This window comes from Lepus europaeus, chromosome 2 (genome assembly GCF_033115175.1).
Source record: "Lepus europaeus isolate LE1 chromosome 2, mLepTim1.pri, whole genome shotgun sequence".
Classification (NCBI taxonomy): Eukaryota; Metazoa; Chordata; class Mammalia; order Lagomorpha; family Leporidae; genus Lepus; species Lepus europaeus.
In genome coordinates this window covers 4,744,581-4,769,470 of record NC_084828.1, presented here as the reverse complement: position 1 = coordinate 4,769,470, position 24,890 = coordinate 4,744,581, and the positions used below count along the sequence as shown (strand labels likewise).

At 51.0% G+C, this 24,890-nt stretch overlaps 1 protein-coding gene across 1 annotated transcript in view; it reads right to left on the bottom strand.

Moving 5' to 3' along the window:
- Positions 1-24,890, bottom strand: part of DSCAM (DS cell adhesion molecule) — a 707,908-nt gene that overhangs the window by 561,765 nt on the left and 121,253 nt on the right. Inside the window, exon 4 of the mRNA XM_062174789.1 lies at positions 9,432-9,578. Within this exon, the coding sequence (XP_062030773.1) occupies positions 9,432-9,578 (147 nt within the window). The remainder of the gene's footprint in view (positions 1-9,431; positions 9,579-24,890) is intronic.

Here is a 24,890-nt window from a genome sequence, read left to right as displayed (position 1 = left end):
ACCTTGGAATTGACCCCCGAAGTCGAGCGTCTGGGACAGGGCCCAAACCTGAGAGTGGAGGATGGAGGTGAGGACGCTCTATTCTCAGGAAGCTTGCCCGAGAAGGGAAGGAAAGGAGAGAGAGAGGGAGGGAGGGAGGAGCCGGCCTGTGGTCTGAAAGCTGGCAATGGTCTCCTTAAAATTTGAGAACCTGTGGGGGCTGGTGTCATGGTGTAGCAGGTAGAGCCACCGCCTGCAGTGCCGGCATCCCATACGGGCACCGGTTCGAGACCTGGCTGCTCCCCTTCCATGCAACTCTCTGCTATGGCCTGGGACCCACGTGGGAGACCTGGAAGAAGCTCCTGGCTCCTGGCTTCAGATTGGCGCAGCTCTGGCCATTGCGGCCATTTGGGGAGCGAACCAGCAGATAGAAGACCTCTGTCTCTCTCTCTCTCTCTCTGCCTCTCCTCTCCCTGTGTAACTCTGACTTTCAAATAAATAAATAAATCTTTAAAAAAAATTGGGGGACCCGAGCACCTGTGACTTAAGAAATGGAATGAGCACCAAAGAGAAGACAGGGCAGCACAGAACTGACGACATGCGGCCCCGGGACATGGCCGGGGATCAAGGGGAGTGCGGTGAGCACAGCACTGAAGGGGGATTTTTTAAAATATTTTAACTGACTTTATTTTTAGAGCAGCCTAATGTTTACAGAAAAATAAAGCAGAAAATACATAGATTTTCTGAATCCAATACAACTTACCAGACAGAATGGAAAATGCAGGATCAATTTTTTTAAAAAAAAAGTGTACACAGACGTGGACAGTAGCACTGAGATGAGCGATTAAATGGGAGGGTGGAGATCTGCCCACAAGGGAAGCCACGAGGGCACCCGTGTCTGAGGGAGGAGGGGCCGGCCAAGAGAGCTGCTCCCGCTCCGGCTGCCTGCCCTGAGGACCTGTGTTTGCAGTCCTGGACGAGAGCCAGGAGGCTGGTGATGGGGTGTTGATGGACTCCAAGGAGATGCCTGGGAAAGACCGCTGGCCACACAGAGAACTGTGGGGAGCTGGGGACAGGGCCCCGAGAACCAGCGGGCTCCATTCTCCATGCAGTCACCGGTGGCAGAGTCCCGTGGCTGCAGGAGGGGAGTCCAGGGTGGTGGCGGCCAGAGTGGGGCCTGCTGGGGTGTGGTGGAGACAGCAAGCCTGGAAGTTCCCCTCCCACCTGTCCAGAAGCAAAGCCACAGAGCGCTGACGACCACGGCAGCTCTGCCGCCTGGTTTTCTGGGGCTCCTGCCACCGAGCCCAGAGCACGCAGACCGTGAGTGTGGTGCGGTCCACGTGGGTCCACACTGAACTGTTAAGGAGCCGATCCATTACGGAGTCGAAATTACATGGCTGCATGTTGAGTCCTACTTTCTAGTCGCATAGCACATTCCCCGAGCAAGCCCTGGCCTCCGACGCCCGCGTCTGGCGTGATGATGACGATGCCAATGGCACGGTGGCCAGCTCCGCCTGGTGTGGTGTTACGAGTGAGCCTGTCTTCTTCTTCAGCTTCCCCGAGGTGCAACTCATGGAGAAGTGACAGACCAGAGACTGTGGGCTCTGACGGCCTCGGCTGGCCACCCATCTCCTACGTCTGAAAACAAGCAAACATCACGGGGAGACAGGAGAACCGGAGAGGGACCCTCACAGCTGAACACAGAGCTGCACCAAGGAGCACCTGGGTTAGAACATTCCAATGTCGGGGCGTCTGGATGCCAGGCAACACATTTCTCAACATACAGACCCCCTCACTCGCTCGTCTTTCCCAGCATTTGGTGATGGGCTTACTCAAGAAGTGTTTGTTGAATGCATGAAAAACACCAGCAAGAACGTGAGCTCCCATCACAGAAGGAGCTGCACCCTCCAGAAAAGATGTCACGTCAGCACGCCCGAGACGGAGTCCCTTACAAACGTCAAGACGGCACAAAGCCCCTCGCTGGGAACTGAGGTGTTGGGAGGGCCCCCACCACCCCGATTAGAGGGGCTTGCTTGGCCTAAACTATGCAAACAGTGCAGCTGACACAGGGGGGTCTCGTGCTCTTTAGGGGAGGGGGTCTGGAATTTTGACGTGTGCCAGGCATAGGGTGTCTACGCAGCCAGCCGCCACGAGAACCCTGGGCCCGAGTCCCCCTGAGCCCCGGCACACGATGCTGTCTCACAGCTGACTGTGGGGGGAGGGGGAGGTGAGAGCACCCTGCATAGCTCCCGGGGCAGGGCTATGGGCGCCTGAGCCCGGCTTTCTCTAAGCTTCACCCCGTGTGCCTTTTCCCATCACTGGTTTTCTCCGAGTCCTTTGACTGGAAGGAACCACAGCTGTGAACTCGCCCCCACCCTGGGCCTGTGGAGCCTCCCAGCAAATCACTGAACCCAGAGCGGGGGTCTCGGGGGCCCCTGGTACATTTGTGAAATGCCCAGTGAGCACACCTCTAAAATAAAACAAAAAAAGGAGAAAAGCCCCTTTCCTGGGTCACTCAGCCAATCTGCGTCAGAACAACCCAAGTCTGAGTCTCATTGTCCTGGGTGTCAGCCAGGCTTTCGGGCCCGTCACCTTCATAGCAGGCAGGGTTTATACACACACGTGTGCACACTACACACAAGCGCAGCGCACACACCACACACCCACAGACACACACGGGCAACAGCACATGCCATACACAACACACATCATGTACCTCCACAGAAGTGCATACTCCACACCTCTCGTGGACACACACAGCCATATGCTATGCACACAGCATACCCGGCGCATACACACACACACACATGCTACCCATGTCATGCACACAGCATACCCGGCGCATACACACACACACACATGCTACCCATGTCATGCACACAGCATACCCGGCGCATACACACACACACACATGCTACCCATGTCATGCACACAGCATACCCGGCGCACACACACACACACACATGCTACCCATGTCATGCACACAGCATACCCGGCGCACACACACACACACACATGCTACCCATGTCATGCACACAGCATACCCGGCGCACACACACACACACACATGCTACCCATGTCATGCACACAGCATACCTGGCGCATACACACACACATGCTACCCATGTCATGCACACAGCATACCCAGCGCATACACACACACATGCTACCCATGTCATGCACACAGCACACTCACACACATGTGTGGAGTCACACGCCCTCCCGAGACGCTGTAGGTTACGTTTGCTGCCGCACCTTCCTCTTTTGTTTGCTCCTGACAGATCCATGTGAACGGATCTCTATATACATCTGTCCCTCTCCTTGGGTCCCTCAGAAGCCGCAGTCAGATCTTGCTCTCCGGGGCCCTCACCCACAGTGCACGGCCTCCAGTTCTGGCCATGGCAATGCTCGCCTCTCTGGAGGCCAACGCTCCACAGGCTCCCTGCACCTCCCGATCTTTCTGAGTCTCAGGAGTGGCGTCAGCCCCTCACCACGCAGGGCCCCATTCAGCGTCTTGCAGGGGCCCCGGCTGACCTGCAAACAGCCAGGTTCTAGCGACTTCCCAGTGGCGATGGTGTAACACGGAAAACCAACTCAGGGAGCGCCATATACGAGACAAAGTTCTGACACAGTTAACGGTTTAAGGGAACGAAGTGACCAGGACTCTCCCTTCCAGATACTTCTTGGTCACCTCACACCCCGAAACACACCCCGTGAGCAGTTGACACCTGTCGTCTTCCCAAAGCATGTCGGCCGTATTCTCTTGCCACGCTATGGGCACGTCAGAGCCCGTGCACAGGGCACGTCGCCTACCCTCCACTAAGGATAACCTCGGGTGCTTGAAATGAGGGCCCCGTGTACTGACGACGGATGCAAACCTTAGACTGGAAGACGCCAGGTAGCAGATGTAACAAAGGAGCTACTGTTTCCTACAAGAGAGTGGAAAAGAAATGCTCTCTGCTCTGCGGCCACGTGTGAGACCCCAGCCGAGGCTTCCAGGCTGAGAGCTGCTTTGTTGCCTCCACGACTTTAAGATCGACCGTGTCCCTTTCACTCACACGCCCTGGAAGGCAGAGCTGGGTCTGCACAAGGTGCTGACCCACAGGCCGGTGGCACAAGGCTCTGGACGTGCTGAGTGAGGTCAGTGCAATCAGAACCCACGGGCCTGAGCAGGCAGGGGCGCCTCCCCGCAGCGCTGCCTGCCGCAGCCACACTGCAGCCGCTGTGTCTCCCTCCCGGCCTCGCCCCTACCCGGGCTGCTCTCTCCTGCAGAGGAGAAGGGATCGCACTCCGTTCTGCTTTGCTGGAGTGTGTCGAGGCAGGCCGTGCAGAATCTGCCTGCCTGTCTTGCTGAATTGTCTCTCCCTTCCTGAAATGCAAACACAGATGCTCCTGTAGAATCCCCTCTCTTCCGAGCCCTGCTCACCCCCCAGGCAGCCTTCAGGGGTATTTTGCCCACTGCCTGCCACAGACCAGCACTCTGCGGTGGTCTCCTGGGCCATCCAGGAGGGGGCGGGGTGCTTCTGAAACCCCAGACGCCTGTGTTATCAGCGATGTCCAGACCCAAACAGCGCCCAGGAACCAGAGCGGGCGTTTCACACGGAGGGCTAGTTCTGCATCCTTTGATGTTCAATGTGGGCAGAAAGCAGCTCCCTTTGGCCCAACACCCAGGAAGAAGATCCCCTGCTTAGACCCGAACTCACTGATCCAGCTGGTAAGATTCGTCTGGACCCACTATGGCAGGGGCAGCGAATCAGGACGCCGCCAGGGAGGGAGGCGCTTTCTCTGGGAATAGTAAAATGTTTGCCTTTTCCATTTCCCAAATCCGGTTACCCTTGGGCTGTGTCTTTGATGTTAATGTAGCGAAACCCCTGGTGAGATTCTCACAATCTTATCAGAAGCAGCAGAGACGGCTGCCGGGCTCGTGTATTGCCGGCTGTCCTAATCGGCAAGAAACGCACAAGGAGCTGGTGGATCGGAACCTGCGTGGAAAGCAGGTGCCATTGTTCCGCCCTGGGATCTCAGCAGAGCTGCACCTCGGGCACACACGGCGTCCACACTGCTGTAGGTACGGGGGGCTACTTGCCGCTCTGATATTTGGAAGGCAGCCCTTGTGGCTGAAGCGGGAGAGGCGATAGGATGCTAAGATGCACAGAGACGCGGGGAGGATTGCCTGTCCTCACCCGTTTGCATGAGCGAGGAAGACAACAGGTCAGGTGTGTCACAGTCTTTGAGGATGCTGAGAGCCTGGCCCTTCCGTGTCTGGGCCTCCTGTCCTCCCCCGGACCAGAGTCCCCAAGCAAAGGCTCCGCACATGGGGCCCCAAGCCCCCGGGGACGGCCCGGGCAGATGGCAGGCAGCGGCAGCTGCTCCACTGCTCCACTTCCTACGGGACAATGACACGATTCCCATCTCTAGAATACTGGAAGATTCTCTCCAAAGCTGGCTCAAAGCAACTGAACTCATGTCATCCTTGCTAACCTTAGGACCTCACAGGACCAGGAGGGACAACTGGACCCCTACTCTCGGCTCAGGCCGGTGGAAGCCTTCTCTGGGTGGAAATCAAGGCAGGCCCTGGAGAGAGCAAGCCTCGGGCTGCTGCAAACGCCTGCATTAGGGCCCAGCCAGACAGGGGCAGGGGCTTCTCGTCCCCCACGCCTCCCATCTATTGTCTCCACCAAGATTGAGGGTGGAAGTGAGTAAGGTGAGCTCAGAGGAACCCTGCACATCTCTCTAAATGTTTCTTTACATTGAAAAGCAATCTGTAAGGGGCAACTATTCCACCAGCTCAACCATGATTTCCTGGGAGCCCTGACCCCGAGACTTGTGAACACCCCGAGCTCTCAGTGGAAGCAGCCTCGGCTGCTCTCGCTTCCCCAAGGGCCTGGGGACCCTCAGGCTGACCACCAGCATCGCCAGGACACACAGGTGCAGGGGAGCGCCGGCGGGAACAGGGGCGCCGCTGACCCACTTCCTGGCTGCCGTCAGTCCCAGCTCCAAGGTCCCTGTGCCGTCCACTCTGATACCACGCCCAGCTCCCTGTGGGAGGGGGAGGGGCCTGCCCAGGCTTTTGCTGATGTCCGGCTTAGTCCATCCCTGCTTGCTCTGGGAAGAATCGGCCACCAAGGAAGTACTCAGGGCCAAGGAGGAATGTTTCCGGGGACGAATATCCCACCAGCTGCACTGCAGGCTGGGATGACCAGGCCACCACGGGCAGGGGGAGCTTGGCTGGCGACCACGCCAGCCACGCAGCAAAAGAGTTCAGGGCACTGTAGGGCTGGGATAATTGACAAAGCGGAGACTCACCCCCACCTCCTGTTACAGATCTCCTACTGTGCACACAGCACTCAGGACATCCTCCTGGACTTGGTGCTAACTCAGAAACGCTCCCCCCTTCCTGGGCCCTCTGAGCTACACAACATCACTCTCCCAACACGGCTTCTCCAGGTGCCCAGCCCCTTGGATGAAGAAGACGGAGACCACAGGTTCCTCCCCGGAGCCCCTCTTGCCTCTGTTGTACCTGTCTTGGCACCGGAGGGAAACAGAGCCCTCCCCAGAGAGACCATCTGAAACTGGCCTGTCCATTAAGTCGCCAACATCTTTGACCACTTTGTCGCCCCAGAGGCTTCGTGGGCTCCTTCCAGGGGCAGGCGAGACAGGTGGGGCTCAGCACCCGGGATCTGTTACAGGTTAATGTCTAGACTTTGTATGGACAGATCACGGCTCTGCTCTGGGGTCCTATTGCCACTTTCCAGATCAGTTAAAAAGATATGTTTTTAATTCATTCACAAGGGAGAGACAAACAGATAGAGAGAAAGACAGAGAGAGAGAAAGAGAGAGAGAGAGTGCGCACTCCCATCCATGGTTCACTCCCCAAACACTCACAATAGCCCTACAGCTGGTCTGGGCCAAGCTGAAGCCAAGAGCTTGAAGTTCCTCCCAAGTCTCCCATGTGGGTGGCAGAGTCCCGGGCGTCACTGCTGCTGCCCAGGGTGTATTAAGCAGGAAACGGGAACTGGAAGCACTCCGAAATAGGAGGTGCTGTCCCACGCAGCGTCTGTAACTGCTGTGCCTAATGCCTGTCCCCGAAAGCTCATCTTATGCACAGGTTATGAGACGCAGGTCTCACTACGTGTGTGTGAAACCTCCCCTTCCCTCTCCTGCCTCTCCCGATGCCTGACTTCCACTGCTGTCCTCCTCAAGCAGATACATGCCTGGCGTGTGTTCCTTCTCCAGAGCTCTGCAGGGAGGAAAAGCTCCGCCCCAGTGCGCATCATTGCCTTTGAACTTGGGATGTCAAGGCTGGCCTCGTGGTGCAGCGAGTTAAGTTACCACCCGCAATGCTGGCATAACATGTGGGCGCAGGTTCAAGTCCTGGCTGCTCCACTTCCAATCTGGCTCTGGGCTAATGTGCCCAGGGAGAGCAGTGGAAGATGGCCCAAGTGCTTGGGCCCCTGCACCCGTGCAGGAGGATGGAGTTCCAGGCTCCTGGCTCCAGCCTGGCCCAGCCCTAGCTGTTGGGGCCATTTGTGGAGTGAACCAGCAGATGGAAGCTCGATACCTCTGTGTGTGTGTGAGTCTCAGCCTGCCCCTCCCTCCCTCCATCCCTCCCCCCCCATTCATGTAGATATATGAATGGGAGGCAGAAGATCTTACCAAAGGACAAAGCCCCACCCATGCCTGAGAGAAGACTTGACGCTGCTGACCCTGGAGTCTGCACTGTGTGTAATAGCATCGCCCCACTCTGCAGAGAAAGCATCAAGTCCATTTCCACAGATTACAAACACCCGACCACTGCCTGGGTGGCCAGCCCGAGTCCAAGATGTTGGAGAAGACAGGACACACAGAGCACGTGGTGGCAGAGGTGGGACACCGCACGCCAGGCCCGTCTGGCTCTCATCAGCTTCCAGCTCTTGGCTGCCACGCACAGGACCCACTGGAAGTCAGACATGGCCGTGGGACTTGCTTTGTCCATGAAACGTGAACAGAAATGCCACGTGTCACCCCCATGTGAAAGCACTACCAGGCACATGGCCACTCCCCGACGTGTTCTTCTTCCGCCCGAGCGGCCCCAAACGTGGATGCCGGTATTAAGAACTGGTAGAGGCTCCCTCCACCTCAGCCCCAGAGGGTGGGAGCCTTGACCTGCAGCCCCCAGGGCTTCCCCCTCGGGATCTGCACCCCCGAATCTTGTGAACTTGAGAGCTCTGGCAGAGAGCCATCATCGAATCTGGCCACCTGCCATTCGGAAAACTGAGCCCTAAGGAGAGACAATGAAGACCAGGAAGCCGTGCACAAACAGGAGCCAACGAAAGTGTCAAGGGGTCTCTGCTCTGACTACCGCCATCGCGTAATGGACAGTTTTCAGTACTCCAGGTGAACAAATGATGATGATTAATCAATGTAATAGCCAGGAGCTGCTTGCTCACTGAAGCGTGAGGGGTTTCGAATTCTCTGTAGAGACACTTGCAAGACAAACAGAAACTACCATTGCATCCCAGTTTGTCCTCCAAAGACAAACTACTTCCACTTGGTCTGGATCTCTGAGGGGTCTCTGATCCTTGTTGGATGAGAACCCACGTCCGACAGCCCATCAGTAAGCTGAGGGACAGAAGCGCCATCCTCTGGGAGGGGCGAGCTCCCAGGAAATCGACGAACGTCGCTGTGGGTCAAGAATGACCTAGGGCGAGCGCTGTGTGCGCGTGCACGCTCACACATGGCCTCGCACACGCTACTTCTCACACACATCAGGACACACGCCACACCCATCACAATCCTCCAAAGCAACCAGCAGCCACCATCCAAGGAAGCACAAACCGGGAAAACCGAGCCCCTGCAGGCAGTGGTGTCTCCAGGCGCCTCACACAGAGCAGGCTGCCCCCAGTGCCATCGGCAGCCCGACGCCCTCTCTCTCTCTCAGCTTTCGGGAGTCTCATTTCTAGGTACCACCATTAGCCAAGAAATGATGGCTGCACAAATACGTACGTCAACGCCCAAACAGGTATTCTTAACAGGAGCTCCAGGAGAGAGGTTAGAGAGACAACATAACTCGCAACATTGCAAAGGACCAACGAGCGTAAAATCAGGGCACCCACGTTCCAGATGTTAGCTGCAGAACGTCGGTCACACCTGTGACACTGAGGTCTCCGCCAGGCACCACAGTGCTACTTCTCTGCTCTTGGAGGCAGAAATAAAACCACGATTCCTCCTAAAAGTTGACATAATGGCCACCTTCCAGGGCAAGGCACTAACTTCCAACCATCCATCAATTCGCCGAGGAAAATCGGAATCACGCCATCACAAAGCCACCTACAACACTTCCAGCAGGCTGCACGGTATCACAGCTTCAGCCCCAAGTGTATCAGAGCATCCGCGGAGCCCCATCGCCACCTCAGCGCCAGCCCTGCACGTGCTGAGCCGCGTGCCCCACTCGCCGGCCACGCCACGCTTACCTGAGACGAGGGAAACAGTGTCTTTCTCCCAGGAGACGACAGTGACGTACGCCTCCACCGAGGAGGGGATAATGCACTTGAAGACTGCGACATTGCCTCTCATGGTTTTCTGGTCCTCCACTCGGACTGTATAGGGCTCCCGTAAAACTGGAAGACAGGGAGAAGGGAGTGAAGACACAGGCTGAGCTCCACACCATGGTTAAGTTCATTCTAGCGTTTGTCGTAGTATGTATTTTCCATGAACTTTCTAGAGACCTGGGGTATGCATACATTTCAGAAAACCTTCTACCCAAATAAACGTATCCTTCAATTTCCATGAACTTTTTGAAGTACTGTCATACACTGTAGCATGCATCTATAAATATATGAACTGCGTAACATATATGTCTTAGGGAAAAAGGAAGCTATGTACATTTCACATCGTTCATCACTCAACATATAAATACACACCCATTAGGAACACACACGGTGCTCTCAGTGCAAGAGGATAACAGAGAACAGTTCATCGATCCCCCAGAGTTTCCAGGAATTGGGAGTAGATTGCTATCAATCATCTATTTTTTATTTATTTTATTTGAAAGGCAGAGAAGCGGAGAAGAGCGATAGAGAGGTCTCCCATCTACTACTTTGCTCCCCAAGTGCCTACAGTAGCTGTGGCTTGGGCCCCTGCACCCACGTGGGAGACCAAGAGGAAGCACCTGGCTCCTGGCTTCGGATCGGCGCAGCACCGGCAGTGGCAGCCATTTGGGGAGTGAACCAATGGAAGGAAGACCTTTCTCTCTGTCTCTCTCTCTCACTGTCTATAGCTCTACCTGTCAAATAAATAAAACAAAAAAGAACGAAAGAAAAAAGAAAACTGCCTGTGAGATAACTTCAATGGAAACTGATACCTTGCAAAGCTAGGGGTGAATTTAAGAGAAGTTCCTGATGGCAGGTGGAAACTCCCCAGAGGGGGAGGACTGGCGGTAACTGATACACTGAGCATTTCAGCAGGACCAGCATTGATAAGAGTACTTTTAACATTAGTATTTAATTTTTTCCCACCCTGGAGGATTTTTTATTCTAACCTCAAGCCAGAGAGATTTTTCAAGTTGAGTCATAACCAGATCTGTCGTGTGAGGTGATGCGCCAGGTGGCAACGCCACACCTCTGGCAGGAGGTCCCCTGAGAGTGCCCGAGAGTCTGACTGCAGGAACAGCATCACTATGCACAGGGGAGGGACCTGACATCGTACAGGAAGACAGCCGCACACAACCCTTGAGGGAGAGCTGAGGGCCGTGGCCATGGGTGGGAAAGGTTACAGACAGGTAAGCTGATCAAACTCCTTAGAAAGGAAGGATTTGAGCTTGGTGGAGAGCAGACGAAAGAGAAGAGAATGGATAGAAGACTAGAGAGAATGAGGGGTTGAATATGAGAGAGAGAGAGAGAGAGAGAGAGAGAGAGACCATTGTCACGGGGTGGGGGGTCTAAGCAGGTACATGATTCCAATGATTCCGACTGAAGCTTGTGTCCCCTGGTGTGAACCTGGGACGCTTGTTTCTGTGCTGTGCAATGTCTCCACCTCCCCAAACCTCAGCAGACCTTGCTAGTGGCTCACAGAGGGGAGATTTCAACAGAAGTCAAGACAAAGGGGACAAGTTCTATGTCTCAGCATGGGAAGAACAAACAGAAGTTGCTCCAGGAGACACAGGGGACACCTTCCCACCAGGTGTGCATCTGTGTAGGAGGCCCGGGCATGGGAGCCACAAGCATACAGGGTGACCAAATGGGGATTTTCCTAGTGCTGGCACCTAAAACCCAGCGCTCTGGGAGAGCCCTCAGGCCAGGCACCTACACCTAGATGGGGAAACGCTCCTTTCCTTGAGCTGCCCAGTGAGGCCAGGACCTCCCAGGAGCCACCATTTTTTAAATTATTTTATTTATTTATTTGAGAGGTAGGGTTACAGAGAGAGGGACAGAGAGTGAAATGTCTTCCATCTGTTGGTTCACTCCACAGACAGCCACAATGGCCTGAGCTGAACTGATCCAAAGCCAGGAGCCAGGAGCTTCTTCCGGGTCTCCCATGCAGGTGCAGGGACAAACACTTGGGCCATCTGCTACTGCTTTCCCAGGTCATAGTAAAGAGCTGGATCGGAAGAGGAGCAGCCAGGACACCAGCCTGAGCCCATACGGGATGCCAGTACCACAGGCTAAGGCTTAGCCTACTATGCCACAGCGCCTCCCCCCTCCCCAGAGCCACAATTTTAACCCCTTGATTTTTGCTCCCTCTACCTTGTAGGCAAATCTCAACCAACCCAGCTCTTGTGGAAGTGGGGCATCCCTGGTGCCCTGAACCCCAGAGTAGAAAGAAACTCTCCCCTCCCTGCCCCCTCACCACACTAGATCATACACTGCACTAATAACACCACATATCAAGCCTTCAAAACATCATATTAGAACTTCTGACAGTGCTTGGCACATAGGAGGTGCTAGGGCGTATTTGGAGAATGAATAGACACACGGAACTTGCATTCTGAGAGAATTTCTAATCCTTCTGTAGAACATAGTCTACATTTGAATTTATAGCCACTGTTCATTAGTATTTTTTTAAATGTGGGCTTTTATTAGAGGTCTTCATCTTTCTAGTGAGTTGCTTCTTCCTGGGGCACAAGCCCACACTGCTATCTGTCGGGATGTACACAGTTCTCAGAGCCTGTAAGTTTCCTGGGGTCACAGCCAGCTTCCTAAGAGACTGGGGCCAATTCTGCCTCTGTTCCATAAGCAACTACTAGGAATTACTAAAACAGACACTGGTTAGAACCCTAAGACACAGGCCAAAACACCCTTTATTTTAAATTTGATTGGCACCTGCACTACAAGTCTGATGGTTGGTGTCATAAAGTGGGTTCTCTCCACAGGCAGATCCTAGAGAGGAGGAGCTGGGTTCAGGTGACTGACCAAGGATGTGATCCCAGGAGCAGCAGGGACAGTGGCGGGAAGTGGGGTGCAGAGGGGACGTGACCACACGTGGGTGTGGCTTCAGTGAGGTTCCAGCCCTGCTGGTCCTCTGGGGAACTCACCACACCTGCGAGCTTGCCCCACATCCCGGCAGAGCAGCAGGGATTCTGGGTGGTCCCAGCAGGTGTCACGGGCTCAGGGAGCGAGTTTCCCAGTTGTGTGTGTATGAAGATCTAGAGTGTGCCCCAGGAAACCTCTGGGGGCAGCAGACCAAGATCTTAGCAACCAGTGCACAAATGCAGGGGATCTGATTTTAGGGCTGCCAACTGTGGCCGTGACAAACCACACCTTCCTTACTCAAGTTTAAAAGCTTTATGGTTAATCAAGAGAATCTATGGTGACATGGCTTTGGGGGGAAACCAGTCCTATGTACTGGGCAAGAGAGCACACAGCTGGTGTACACTGGGAGATATCCCTCTGTTAGACCTAACAGTTCAGCAGTTCAAACCTTATCAGCAAGCAAGGGAAACCTTCAGTTCATATTTCAGTGAGAAAATTGTTGATCAGAAAAGGCCAACCCCGTAATTTGTGGATCACAGAAGAAAATGGGGAACCAGGGCTGCTGCTATGAAAGGAGGGAGGATGTGCCATGAAGACACTAACACACGCAGCCTTCCACTCTGGTGGTCTCTCTCTCAACCAGGGTCCCTGGTGGGTTTTTCACTTGTTATTTGATGTTGGCAATGCCCTCAGGATAAGACTTTGGGTGGGGAGGAGGGAAGGCAGGCAGGTGCCCAACTTCCTTCTGATTTGGGAAGTGCTAATCTGAGGACAGAGGTCAAGACACAACATTAGATTATTAGAAAAAAATTGTCTTTGTTTTTTGTTAAAAATAGATTCAGCTGACTACTTGTTAATTGAAAAACGTCAAAAAGCACATCTCAAACACCTGTCATGTTGAATGATGTCCTGGGGCTATGGAAACCCTCACATGTATGGAACAATTGGCTGAAGGAAGAAGCAAAATCCATGTAGCACAACAATGAGGGAAACAATAGAAAGGCGAGGACCTCAGGCCTGGGGGGACTGAGGGTGTCTGTGGGGAATGTAGGGAAAGCTGGGGTGTGAAGGCACGTCCAGGAGTGGTCGGGAGAGGGAGGAGGCTCCTCGGCTGCCCTGAGGGATGAGAAGCCCACGTGAGGCAGCAAGGGAGGAGGGAGAAATGGAGAAATGGAAAGATGGAAAGAAGCACGGTGCCGTCCAGACACCACAGGGCACAGAGGGGAGACCGCCTCCCCGCCTCCCCACCTCAGCTGCTAGGCGCAGCCAACAACAGGCCTGCAGTGGCTTCCGCCTCCTCCATCAACAGTGGGTGCCCATCTACCTTGCACGGCTGTGCAGAGCAGAAAACGGCTTCTAGTATTTAGCACGGTGCCTTGTGCTTATGCACGGAGCCCTTCTGACTGCTGGTAAGAGGAGCCTCCCTGGGCTACCGTGGCTGAAAGAAGAGACACCCTTTGATGACACGGGGACTCTGGCACATGGCCTTGGGAAAACCAGAGTGCAGAGGAACTGATGGCCTAGCTCAGTCAGCTTCTCTCTCCTAGTATAATTACTTGTGACCAAGGGTTTAGGGCCATGTTGGGTGATGTGAACACAGGATAAACAAGGGGGTGGGGGCCCACATTGTGGGGCAGTGGGTTAAGCATCCACACCCTGCGCCAGTATCCCATTCAAATCCCAGCTACTCCACTTCTGATCCAGCTCCCTGCTAATGACCTGGGAAAGCAGTGGAAGATGGCCAAGTGCTTGGGCCCCTGCACCCATGTGTGAGACCCGGAAGAAGCTCCAGTTCCTGGCTTCGGATCAGCCCAGCTCCAGCTGTTATAGCCATTGGGGGCAGGGGGTGACCCAGTGGGTGGAAGACCTCCCTCTCTGACTGAAACACTGCCTCTCCAATAAACAAATAAATCTTAAAAAAAAAAAGGGCTGGCTGCGTTATTGATGTGTGTGGCCTGTGTCCACACAGACAAAGCCACCTCCACAATGGAGATGATGGCCCACCAAGACCGTGAGCAGGTGCTTCCCGCAGAAGCACCCATCTTCTCTTGTGGAACACCTCCTCCCACCCTTCCTGATCCGCCTGTTCAGACAACAGCTACTGCGCTTTCCCTCACGGTAGGTTTGTGTGCACATTCTAGAGTCCGGTGTAGATGCAATCATACAGCATGTACACTTTATTCACAGATTCCTACCTGCCATTGTGCGCATGAACAGCCTAGTCCATCTCTCTGTGGAGTAATGGTCAACCACAAGAATGAACCACAATTGGCCTACTCATTTGCCTGTGGACAGGCTATTTTAGCTAAGATGAATAAAGTGGCTAGGAGCAGTCACGTGAAAGTCTGTGAACATAATCTTCGCATAAGTTGCTAAGAATAGAATAGCTGGAATATATAGTAGTGGATGTGAAGTTTCTAGAGAGATTACCCAAATGTTTCTGGAGGGGGCTTCACCCTTTTATATCCCCACCAGCAAAACACTTGGGTCCCGGCCGCCCCACATTCTCACTGACTGTGGGCTGCTCGGTCCTTTGAATTTTCTACCAAGGACAGAAGCTTCTATCTCATGGGGGCTTTACTCTGCATTTCCTTGACGATGCGTGAGGTCAAGCATAGGTTCATGAGCACTCTGTGTGTGTATTTTCTTTGGTGAAGAGTCTCTTCAATGTTACTGCTTTCTGTTCTATTCTTGAGTGTATAGATTTTGTTCCAGTTATGTCTTTTAACAAACACATGTTTTAGGACCACTTACTCGGGGGCTATGGCTCCCCCTTTGAATTCTCCTTCCAGTGTCCAGAAGATCAGAAGTTTTAGATTTTGGTACAATCCATTATAGTTTTTTGCTTAACGAATTGTGCTTTTTGGGTCATAGCTAAGAATTTTTTACCCAACCCAAGATTACAAAGATTTCTCCTCATTTTTTGACAAGAAGTTATATAGCTTTAGGTTTGTATTTATCTCTATGACCCATTTCGTGTTAATCTTCACTCTGGTGCATGGTATCTAGTAAGGTTGATTTTTTTCACACGTGGATAGGTGATTTTTTCCAGCATCATTTGTTGACGTGATCATCCTTTGTCCACTGAATGTCTGTGCACTTTGCTCACTTTTTAGCTGTTCAGACATGTGTGGGTCTACTTCTAAACTACTTCATATTACTTACATATCTAGCAGCTATCTTTATTGCAAGACTAAAGCTGGGTAGTGCTAGCCTTCCTAAAAACTACTCCTTTTCCAAGGTAATTCTGGCTATTTTAGGTTCTTTGTACTTCCACATGAATCTAGAATCTAGAATCAACTCATCAGTTTGTTTTTATTTTTTAAACAAAGGCTTTAAAACTGGCTGCTGTGAGGCCAGTGCCGTGGCTCACTGGGCTAATCCTCTGCCTGCAGCACCAGTACTCTGGGTTCTTGTCCCGGTTGGGACGCTGGTTCTGTCCTGGTTGCTCCTCTTCCAGTCCAGCTCTCTGCTGTGGCCTGGGAAGGCAGTGGAGGATGGCCCAAGTGCTTGGGCCCTGCACCCGCATGGGGACCAGGAGGAAGCACCTGGCTCCTGGCTTTGGATCGGCGCAGCGCGCCAGCCATGGCAACCATTTGGGGGGTGAACCAATGGAAGGAAGACCTTTCTCTCTGTCTCTCTCTCACTGTCTAACTCTGCCTGTCAAAAAAACAAATGGCTGCTGAGGGGTTTTTGGTGGGATGGTACTGAGTCTGTAGACCATTTGTGGAGACTGACATCTTAATAACACTGAATTCTCCAAGGGAAGACAGAAAAGTTATTTCTCCTTTTATTTACATCTTCTTTGGTTTTGCTTGGTTTTGAATCCATGTCTTTTACTTGTTTGGTCAGACTTATTCCCAAGTATTTCTTTTTGATTCTAATGTTTTTAAAAATTTCTGCCTATTATTGCAAGTGTGCATGTGTGTTAACCTTGTATACCATGATACCGAGACATTTTTATTTCCAGTAACTTTTTTGTGTATTCCACTAGATTTTCCATATTGATGATTGCCATCCATAAAAAAGACATGTGAAATTCTCTTTTCAGTCCGGGTAATTTTTTCCTCTTTTTCTTGCCCTATTGCTCTGGACAGAACCTCTTGGAATGGAAGTGGTGAGATTACAGACGTTGGTATTGTTCTTCATCTTCAAAGAAAGCATCTACTATTTAGACATTAAATATGATCATCAGACTGAGGAAACTACTCCTTGTTTTCTAAGTGGTTTTTATTATTTTCATTATTGTTATAGTAGATACTGGATTTTTGTCAACGCTTTCCTTTGTTTGAAAATACTGATTTATTTATTTGAAATTCAGAATTACGGGAGGGGAGACGGGGGGGGGGGGGGGACAGACAGAGAGAGAGAGAGGTCTTCCACCTGTTGGTTCACTCCCCAGATGGCTACAACAGCCAACGTTTGATCAGGCAGAAGCCAAGAGCCAGGAGCTTCTTCTAGGTCTCCCATGTGGGTGCAGGGGCCCAAGGACTTGAGCCTTCTTCCGCTGCTTTTCCTAGGCCATTATCATGGAGCTGGACGGCAAAGGGAGCAGCCAAGACACGAACCAGAGCCAATATGGGATGCCAGCATCGCAGGCTGTGGCTTTACTCACTATGCCACAATGCCAGCCCCATCAAGCCTTTCTGTACCAGTGGGAATGCTCACATGATCACTTTCGAAATAATGTGATGACTTACACTGGAGAAGTATCAAATGTGAAACTAGGGGCCGGCGCTGTGGTGTAGCGGGTAAAGCTGCTGCCTACAGTGCCGGTATCCCATATGGGCTCTGGTTTGAGTCCCAGCTACTCCACTTCTGATCCAGCTCTCTGCTATGGCCTGGGAAAGCAGTAGAAGATGCCCCAAGTGCCTGGGCCATGCACCCACATGGGAGATCCAGAAGAAACTCCTGGCTCCCGGCTTTGAATCAGCTCAGCTTTGGCTGTTGTGGTCATTTTGGGAGAAAACCAGTGGATGGAAGACCCTCCCCCCTCACTCTGTCCCTCTCTCTCTCTCTCTCTCTCATTCTCTCAATCTGTCTCTGCCTCTGCCTCTCTGTAACTCTGCCTTTCAAATAAAATAGATAAATCTTTAAAGAAAATATGAAACTAACGTTGCATTCCATAAATAGGCCCTGCGTGTTCAGGACGCTTCATCCTTTAAAAGTTTTTACACCCATAGTCACAGAAGGCGTTTGTCTATGGTTCTCTTTTCCAGCAATGTCTCTTGTTTTAGTATCCATTCTGACCTCGTAAACTGATTTTCCCATTATTCTAATTTCTTCAACATTTTGGAAAAATGATTAGAATTTTTGTTTCCCCCTGAAATGTTGAGAGAAATTCAATAGTGAAGCCATTTGAACCTAGAATTTCATGGTAGGAAGCCTTTGCCTACAAATTAAAATTCTCGGCCGGCGCCGTGGCTTAACAGGCTAATCCTCCACCTTGTGGCGCTGGCACACCGGGTTCTAGTCTCGGTTGGGGCGCCGGATTCTGTCCTGGTTGCCCCTCTTCCAGGCCAGCTCTCTGCTATGGCCCGGGAGTGCAGTGGAGGATGGCCCAAGTGCTTGGGCCCCGCACCCCATGGGAGACCAGGAGAAGCACCTGGCTCCTGGCTTCGAATCAGCGCAGCGCGCCGGCCGCAGCGGCCATTGGAGGGTGAACCAACGGCAAAGGAAGACCTTTCTCTCTGTCTCTCTCTCTCTCACTGTCCACTCTGCCTGTAAAAAAAAAATTATAATTCTCTAACAGATATAAGGTATTCAGTTTATGTATTTCTGCCTGAGTGTTGGTATTTCATATTTTAGGGGGTTTTCATTTCATCTCAGTGTCGAGTCAATTGGCACGTGCTTGTTCTGAATATCCCTTTGTTACTATTTCAGTGTCTGGAAAACACAGTGATGCCGCCCCTCCTTCCGATGTGACCCATTTGCCTCCCCTCACTTCCTCTTCACTCTGGCCATCCGTACATCGATGTTATCAACTTTTTTCAGAGATCCGACTTTTGGTTCCACGGATTTCCTCTAATGTTTCTCTCTTTTATGACTTATTGATTTCCACATTGATCTTTATTATTTCTTTGTTCTTATTCTTTTAATTTCATCCTCTTTTCTAGTGTTGAGATAGAGGCTTGGTAACTATTTGAGGCATTTGCTTTTCTTTTCTCGTATGGACTTGAGAGCTGTAGTCTCCTCAATGTGGCTTTAGTGGGGAACCTGCAATTCTTAGGTTATTTTGAGTTCAATTTAATTCAGTTTCAAAATCTTTCTAATTTCTTCCTTGCTCCATCTCCTTTTCCACATCCTCTTTATTTCTGGTATACAAAGGATTTAGAAGTACGTTTACCATGGAGACAGGAGGAATTCCCAGAAATGTCATAGTTAGGGATTTCTACTTGAACGCCATTTCCATGGGCATCAAAGAACACACTTAAACTTTTAAAACATGTACTGAGGATATTTTATTGCCAGAATATGGTCCATGTTAACAAACATCTGTGTGTCCCAGAAGAACATGAGTATTGTGTGACTGTTGGATCAGGCTCTGTTCACTTGTGTCAAGTTGATTGGCAGGTGTCACTCTTCATCCTTACTGCTTTTCTGTCTCCTTCTACCAATGGGCAGAAGTATCAATGGTATTGAAGTCTTCAGCCGTAGGTTGGTCTGTTTCTTCTGTGGCCCACCAGTTTTTATTTCATATATTTTGAAGTTCTCTTGTTAGAGGCATAAACATTCAGAACAGTCATGTCCTTTTATTTAATGAGTCCCTCTCCCACCATGAAATGACTTTCTTTAGTTCTTAACCTTCCTGGAGCTGAAATATACTGTGTTTGATAGTAGGGCACCTACTTCAGCCTCCAGCATTTCCTTTGGAGTAGCCTGATTGGCTCTGGTGCACATGCTGTATTTTTTCCCATTCTTTTACTCTAGCTGTGTCTTTGTATTTAAATGGTATTTCTTTTAGGTAATGCTCAGTCCAGTCTGGCAATCTCTGTGTTGTAATTCAGATGAGAGGAGCATAAGCATTTAATAGCAACAGTGATGGGGTCAGACTTAAGCCTGTCAGCTTGCTGTTTGGTTTCTATTTTCACCATCCAGTCTTAGTTTCCTTTTTCTTACTTGTTCTGGGTTGAGTATCGTTTAACAATTCTATTTTTCCCCCTTCTTGGTTTATTAGCTATAACTCTGTTTTGTGACTTTAGCCTTCCTTTGGGTTTTAAAGTATACTTCTGTCATTTATCATCGTGCACAAGGAGATAACATTACACATATTCCCACACAGCCCAACAACCTGACAATCTTACGCTCCACGTCGTGAGGGCTTCATGCTATTCCTGTCATACATTTTAACTCCTCGTATGCCACAAACCGTGCATTAATGTTTTTATGGAAGCAGCCAGCCACCTTCGAAAGTTTGATTATTTGGCCACGTGGCTTCCATCTCCATTCTCGTCTTCTCTTTGAGCTCATCCAGGACGCGATCAGGTGTCAATTTTCTTCTGCTTGTAGGACGTTTCTAGAAGTGGGTGTCAGCAGCTAATGAATTCTGTCCACTTTTGCATGTCTGAGGAAGCCTTTATTTCATCTTTAGTTTCGAAATCTGTTCCCACTGGGTATGGAATCCCAGCTTTTCAGACTACGGGAGTCCGTTTGCTGTCTTCCCACATTGATTTGGACGAGAAATCCGCTGTCACCCTTATCTGTTTCCTCTGTGTGTAATGCGCTTCTCTTTTGAGGCTGTTTTTCACATTTTCTCTTTACCACGGGCTCTGAGGAGTTTTACGGCAATGTGATTTTGTATATTTCTCTCACATATTTTGCGGTTGGAATTCTTTGAGCCTGTGGATCTGTGGGTTTTCATGGTTCTGGAAACTTTGGCATGCATTTCTATACTCCTCTTTAGTTTTTTCTTTTCAGCTCTCAATCCCTTTCCTTGGAGGCTCAGTTTAGACATTAATCTACCTGCAGTATCTTTAGGTATTTTTGAATAGATTTTGGTTTTTTTAGAACATTTTTCAGGTTATAGAGAAACTTCACAGAGTTTCCATATGTTTCTCTCTACCTCATCTGCATTTTCTCTTCACTAGCATTTTGCGTTTGTATGACACATTTGTTACAATTCCTGGATGAGTAGACTTTATTAGCGGAAGTCCACAGTTCAGATGGACTCTCAGCCTAGGCATGATGCCACACAGCTGCTCACTGCATTGTGTCGAGTCGCCCTGCCCTAACAATCCCCTCTGCTCACTTGTGTGGTCCTCCCTCCCTAACTGCCAGCTCCTGGAAGCTGCTGATCCTTCCACTGTCTCCACGGCATGCCAATTCCAGAAGCCAGCCAGGACTCCTACTCCATCTCCCTTTCCAGATGGGCCTCTTTCACTTAGGAATCAGCACTGATGGCTGTTCCGTGTCTGCACAGTTGCACAGCTCAATTCTTTCTACTGTGAATACCGCACCATTCAGTCACTCTACAGGCTTAGTGTGAAAGCGAAATTCCTCTAACCCTGTTAACAAGGTAAGGGGGACCTCATGCAGGTCTACTACAATGAGGGTCAGGACGGTTTTAGGGGAGAGCAATCTAACTCCTAACACAACACGGACAAGTGGGGATTTGGGGCAGTGAGCAGGGAGAGGGGTCTGTGCATGGGGAATGGCTGAGAGGGGACATCAAGGTTAGGGGATCCCTTGCCAAACGGGTCCAGTCGGATTCTGGCTAAAGGTGGCCAAACATTTCCACATCACAGACGGAGGAACTTGGTCAGAGAGCAAGGTGGTCAACTTGGTGGGATTCTGGCCATCCCTGGTGGAGGCCCCGTCGGGAAGGCGCTCAGAGGAGCCTGACGGATGTCAGGAGAGGGCTTTGTCCTGGTCCATCCATCTTTGCTCCTTTCCCGTTTGGGCAACCGCACAGGAAGCTTCTGGACAAATCTGTGAGCAGATTCTGGCGTCCTCCACTGAGAAACGTGACCGACAGATGGCGGCGGTCCCAGGCTCCCCTGTTACTTCCAGTTTCTCCAGGGCCATCTTCCTTCCCGGCCCGAAGTCCAAGCTTGAATACTGCATTCATAGCCTTTGTCTTTCTGGTTTTGTTCAGTGCTCGTTCAAGAGAAAAGGAAGCTGCCCCTCCACCCTAGCCGTGATCAGCAGTCCCAGCCAAACGTTACTGAGCAGTTTACTGAGGGGGAAGCAATCACTTGGGGGACTGAGGTGACCCCAAGTCCTACAGCTGCTGCCTTTGCTGAGAACAGAACAGCACGGGTAACGGGCAAGGCTGCTCCCATCTGCAGCCCGGTTCTATTTTATATCAGAACTCAGATTGTTGCTACGGGAGCATCTTCTTCACCTGAGGGCTGGCACCCACCCAGACCTACGTGGACACAGAGGGACCTTGCTAAGAGCAAGACCTGGTGCTGCTGAAGGAAAACACTGCAAAGCCATCATGCTCAATGGATCATTCCAGGAAAATCCCAATAGCAACCTAGAGGACATTTAGACATTGAGGATGACCCAACGGATGGAGGATACCCCAAGAGGGAATATTTGAACTGAGCTGTCCATGGGTAACACAAATGTGGGTACCTCAAATCTTTAATGCAAAATAATGGAAAAATAACTCCTAGTTCTGCTTTTTTTTTTAATAAAGGTTAAACTTTTCCTTTCAATGTTTTTATTTGAGAACCAGATGTACACCCAAAGAGGGGAAGAAGGGGGATGGAGAGAGAGAGAGAGAGAGAGTCCACCTTCCGGTTCCCTTGTCCAAATGCTCACAATGGCTCTGGCCTCCAAGAGCTGGGAACCCAATTCAGGTCTCCCCTGTGGGTGGCAGGAACTTAATCACGTGGGCCCTCGTCAACTTCCTGGGGGCCATGTTAGCTGGAAGGTGGAGGCAGGAACAGAGCTGGGAATTGAGCCACGAACTCTGATACAGGACGCAGGCATCTTAGCCCGTGTCTTAACCACTATCCCAGTAGCCTGTCTCATTTTTCCACAAAATTTTGGAGGTACGTTCAAGTGTCTTTCACATGCCCTAGTGAATAACCACCCAGCTCTGCACTGGTTAGCTGTGTAGCCACGGAGAAATTGAGTTTTCAAGTATCGAACAAATGGTCTGAAAGACTATTACAACCATGATGTGTGCCTTATAAGAAGTCAAATTAAATGACAAAACGTTCATCTGGGCATTTCGACTGCCCATCTCACAGAAGGGATCTTCAGATGGGAAATGCGCATGGTTATGCACAGATTGCGCATTCCTTTGCACTAAGATAAACCTATCTTTCAATTCCATTTTCTGTGACCTTTTTGAAGTATTCCTTAAGTGCAAACTGACATCACGGGGGTGCGTGTGCTGAGTCCTATCCCACCGGCTTCCCCATGCCAACGACGCCGGCACACAAAGCACAGCTGTGTGAAGACGGGGGCCGTGGACCCAAATGCAAGATGATGTGACGCAACGTTCGCCCCTCCGGTGTCATTATACCCGTTCTCTGACAACTGGAAGAAGTATTTAATTCTTAATCTGACAGGAAGCCCAAAACAGAAGGAAATAGATGAATAGACACAGATCTAAGTTTCTCTACAAGTGGTGCTTTGTAGATTGTAAATATGTTTTTTTTTTTTTTTTTTTTTTTTTTTTTTTTGGACAGGCAGAGTGGACAGTGAGAGAGAGACAGAGAGAAAGGTCTTCCTTTTGCCGTTGGTTCACCCTCCAATGGCCGCTGCGGTAGCGCGCTGCGGCCGGCGCACCGCGCTGATCCGATGGCAGGAGCCAGGTGCTTCTCCTGGTCTCCCATGGGGTGCAGGGCCCAAGAACTTGGGCCATCCTCCACTGCACTCCCTGGCCACAGCAGAGAGCTGGCCTGGAAGAGGGGCAACCGGGACAGGATCGGTGCCCCGACCGGGACTAGAACCCGGTGTGCCGGCGCCGCGTAAATATGTTTTATAACACATCATTAAAACGGTCAGCCTGCCACGTATAAAGCAGTCACTGTATCTCTGTCCGGCTTAGAGATCCCCATGTAAGTTTCATTTGCTTTGATGAGTTGACTTATCAAATTTCCGTATCTCTTGATTAAAGTCAATCTTTGTCTCCCATGCTCAAGTGCAATTCCTGTGCAGGTCTTGGAATTCATGAACGTGTCATGGAGATCAAACTACACTTGGGGAAGTGACTAGCTGGCAGCATGAGTCACCGTCGAGTGGTTGACGGCTTCTATCAAAGAGCTCATCTTCGGGAATTCAGAACAGCTCCTATCTCGCTCCTGTTGTGATGTCTCCCGCCAGCACCCTCTCACTTGCCGTGGAAATTCTTACAAAGCTCCTCCAGCGACTGGTGTATAACACAACAGTCAAAGTGACATTCTCTTTGCTCTGTCACCATACCATGTCACTCTATCCAAGGATTCCGGTCTACTCAAGTATTTTTAGACCTAAAACTGTAAAAGCCTTGGGGCCAGCATTGTGGCACAGTGGGTTAAGCCTCAGCTTGCACTGCCACCATCCCGTAGGAGCACCGGATGGAGTTCCAGCTGCTCTGCTTCCTGTCCAGCTCCCTGCCGATGCCCGAGTGCCTGGGCCCCTGACGCCCATGGGGGAGACCCAAACAGAGTGCCTGGTTCCTGCCATTGCAGCCATTTGGGGAGTGAACCAACGGATGGAAGACCTCTCCCTCTCTTCCTCTCTGTCTTTCTGTAACTTTGCCTTTCAAATAAACAAATCTTTTTAAAAATCTAAAACCCTGCTTGCTAACAGAAATGTACCTATTGTCAGGGCCTTGTGACTAGGACAGGGCTGCAGACCGTGTCCTGTGTGTAAGGCCTTGGACACCTGTGTGTCTCAGGCTGTTTCCTTGGGTTGATTCGTAGCAATGATGACTTTTTTAAAAGCCATAATACGTTATTAAAAAGACCATAGCCAATTCAGGATTTATTAATAGACGACATTTGAGTAATGAATGACAGAGTGAAAATAATCTCTTTTTTGGTGGGGGAGGGGGGAGCCGAGAAAGCAAAGCTATTGGACTTCCTCTGTTTTCTGTAACAGGACACAGGTATTCTGGATCAAACATTTGTCTCTTGTCTCTTCTTCTGCTCCCCTGGGATGGGGTAGGGCAGGATGAGGAGGTGGGGGTTGGAGGGGCGGAAGCAAACATGGCGAGTTTGAGCTACTGTGAGTTTGAGTCAAGGATCTGTCAGTCATAATGCAGCAACAGGGCTGGCGCTGTGGCACAGCAGGTTAAAGCCCCAGGCCAGCATCCCACATGGGCGCCAGTTCGAGTCCCAGCTGCTCTACTTCCATCCAGCTCTCTGCTGTGGCCTGGGAAAGCAATAGAAGATGGCCCAAGTGCTTGGGCCCCTGCACCCACATGGGAGACCAGGAAGAAGCTCCTGGCTCCTGGCTTTGGATCGGCTCAGCTCCAGCTGTTGCAGCCATCTGGGAATTGAACCAACGGAAGAAAGACCT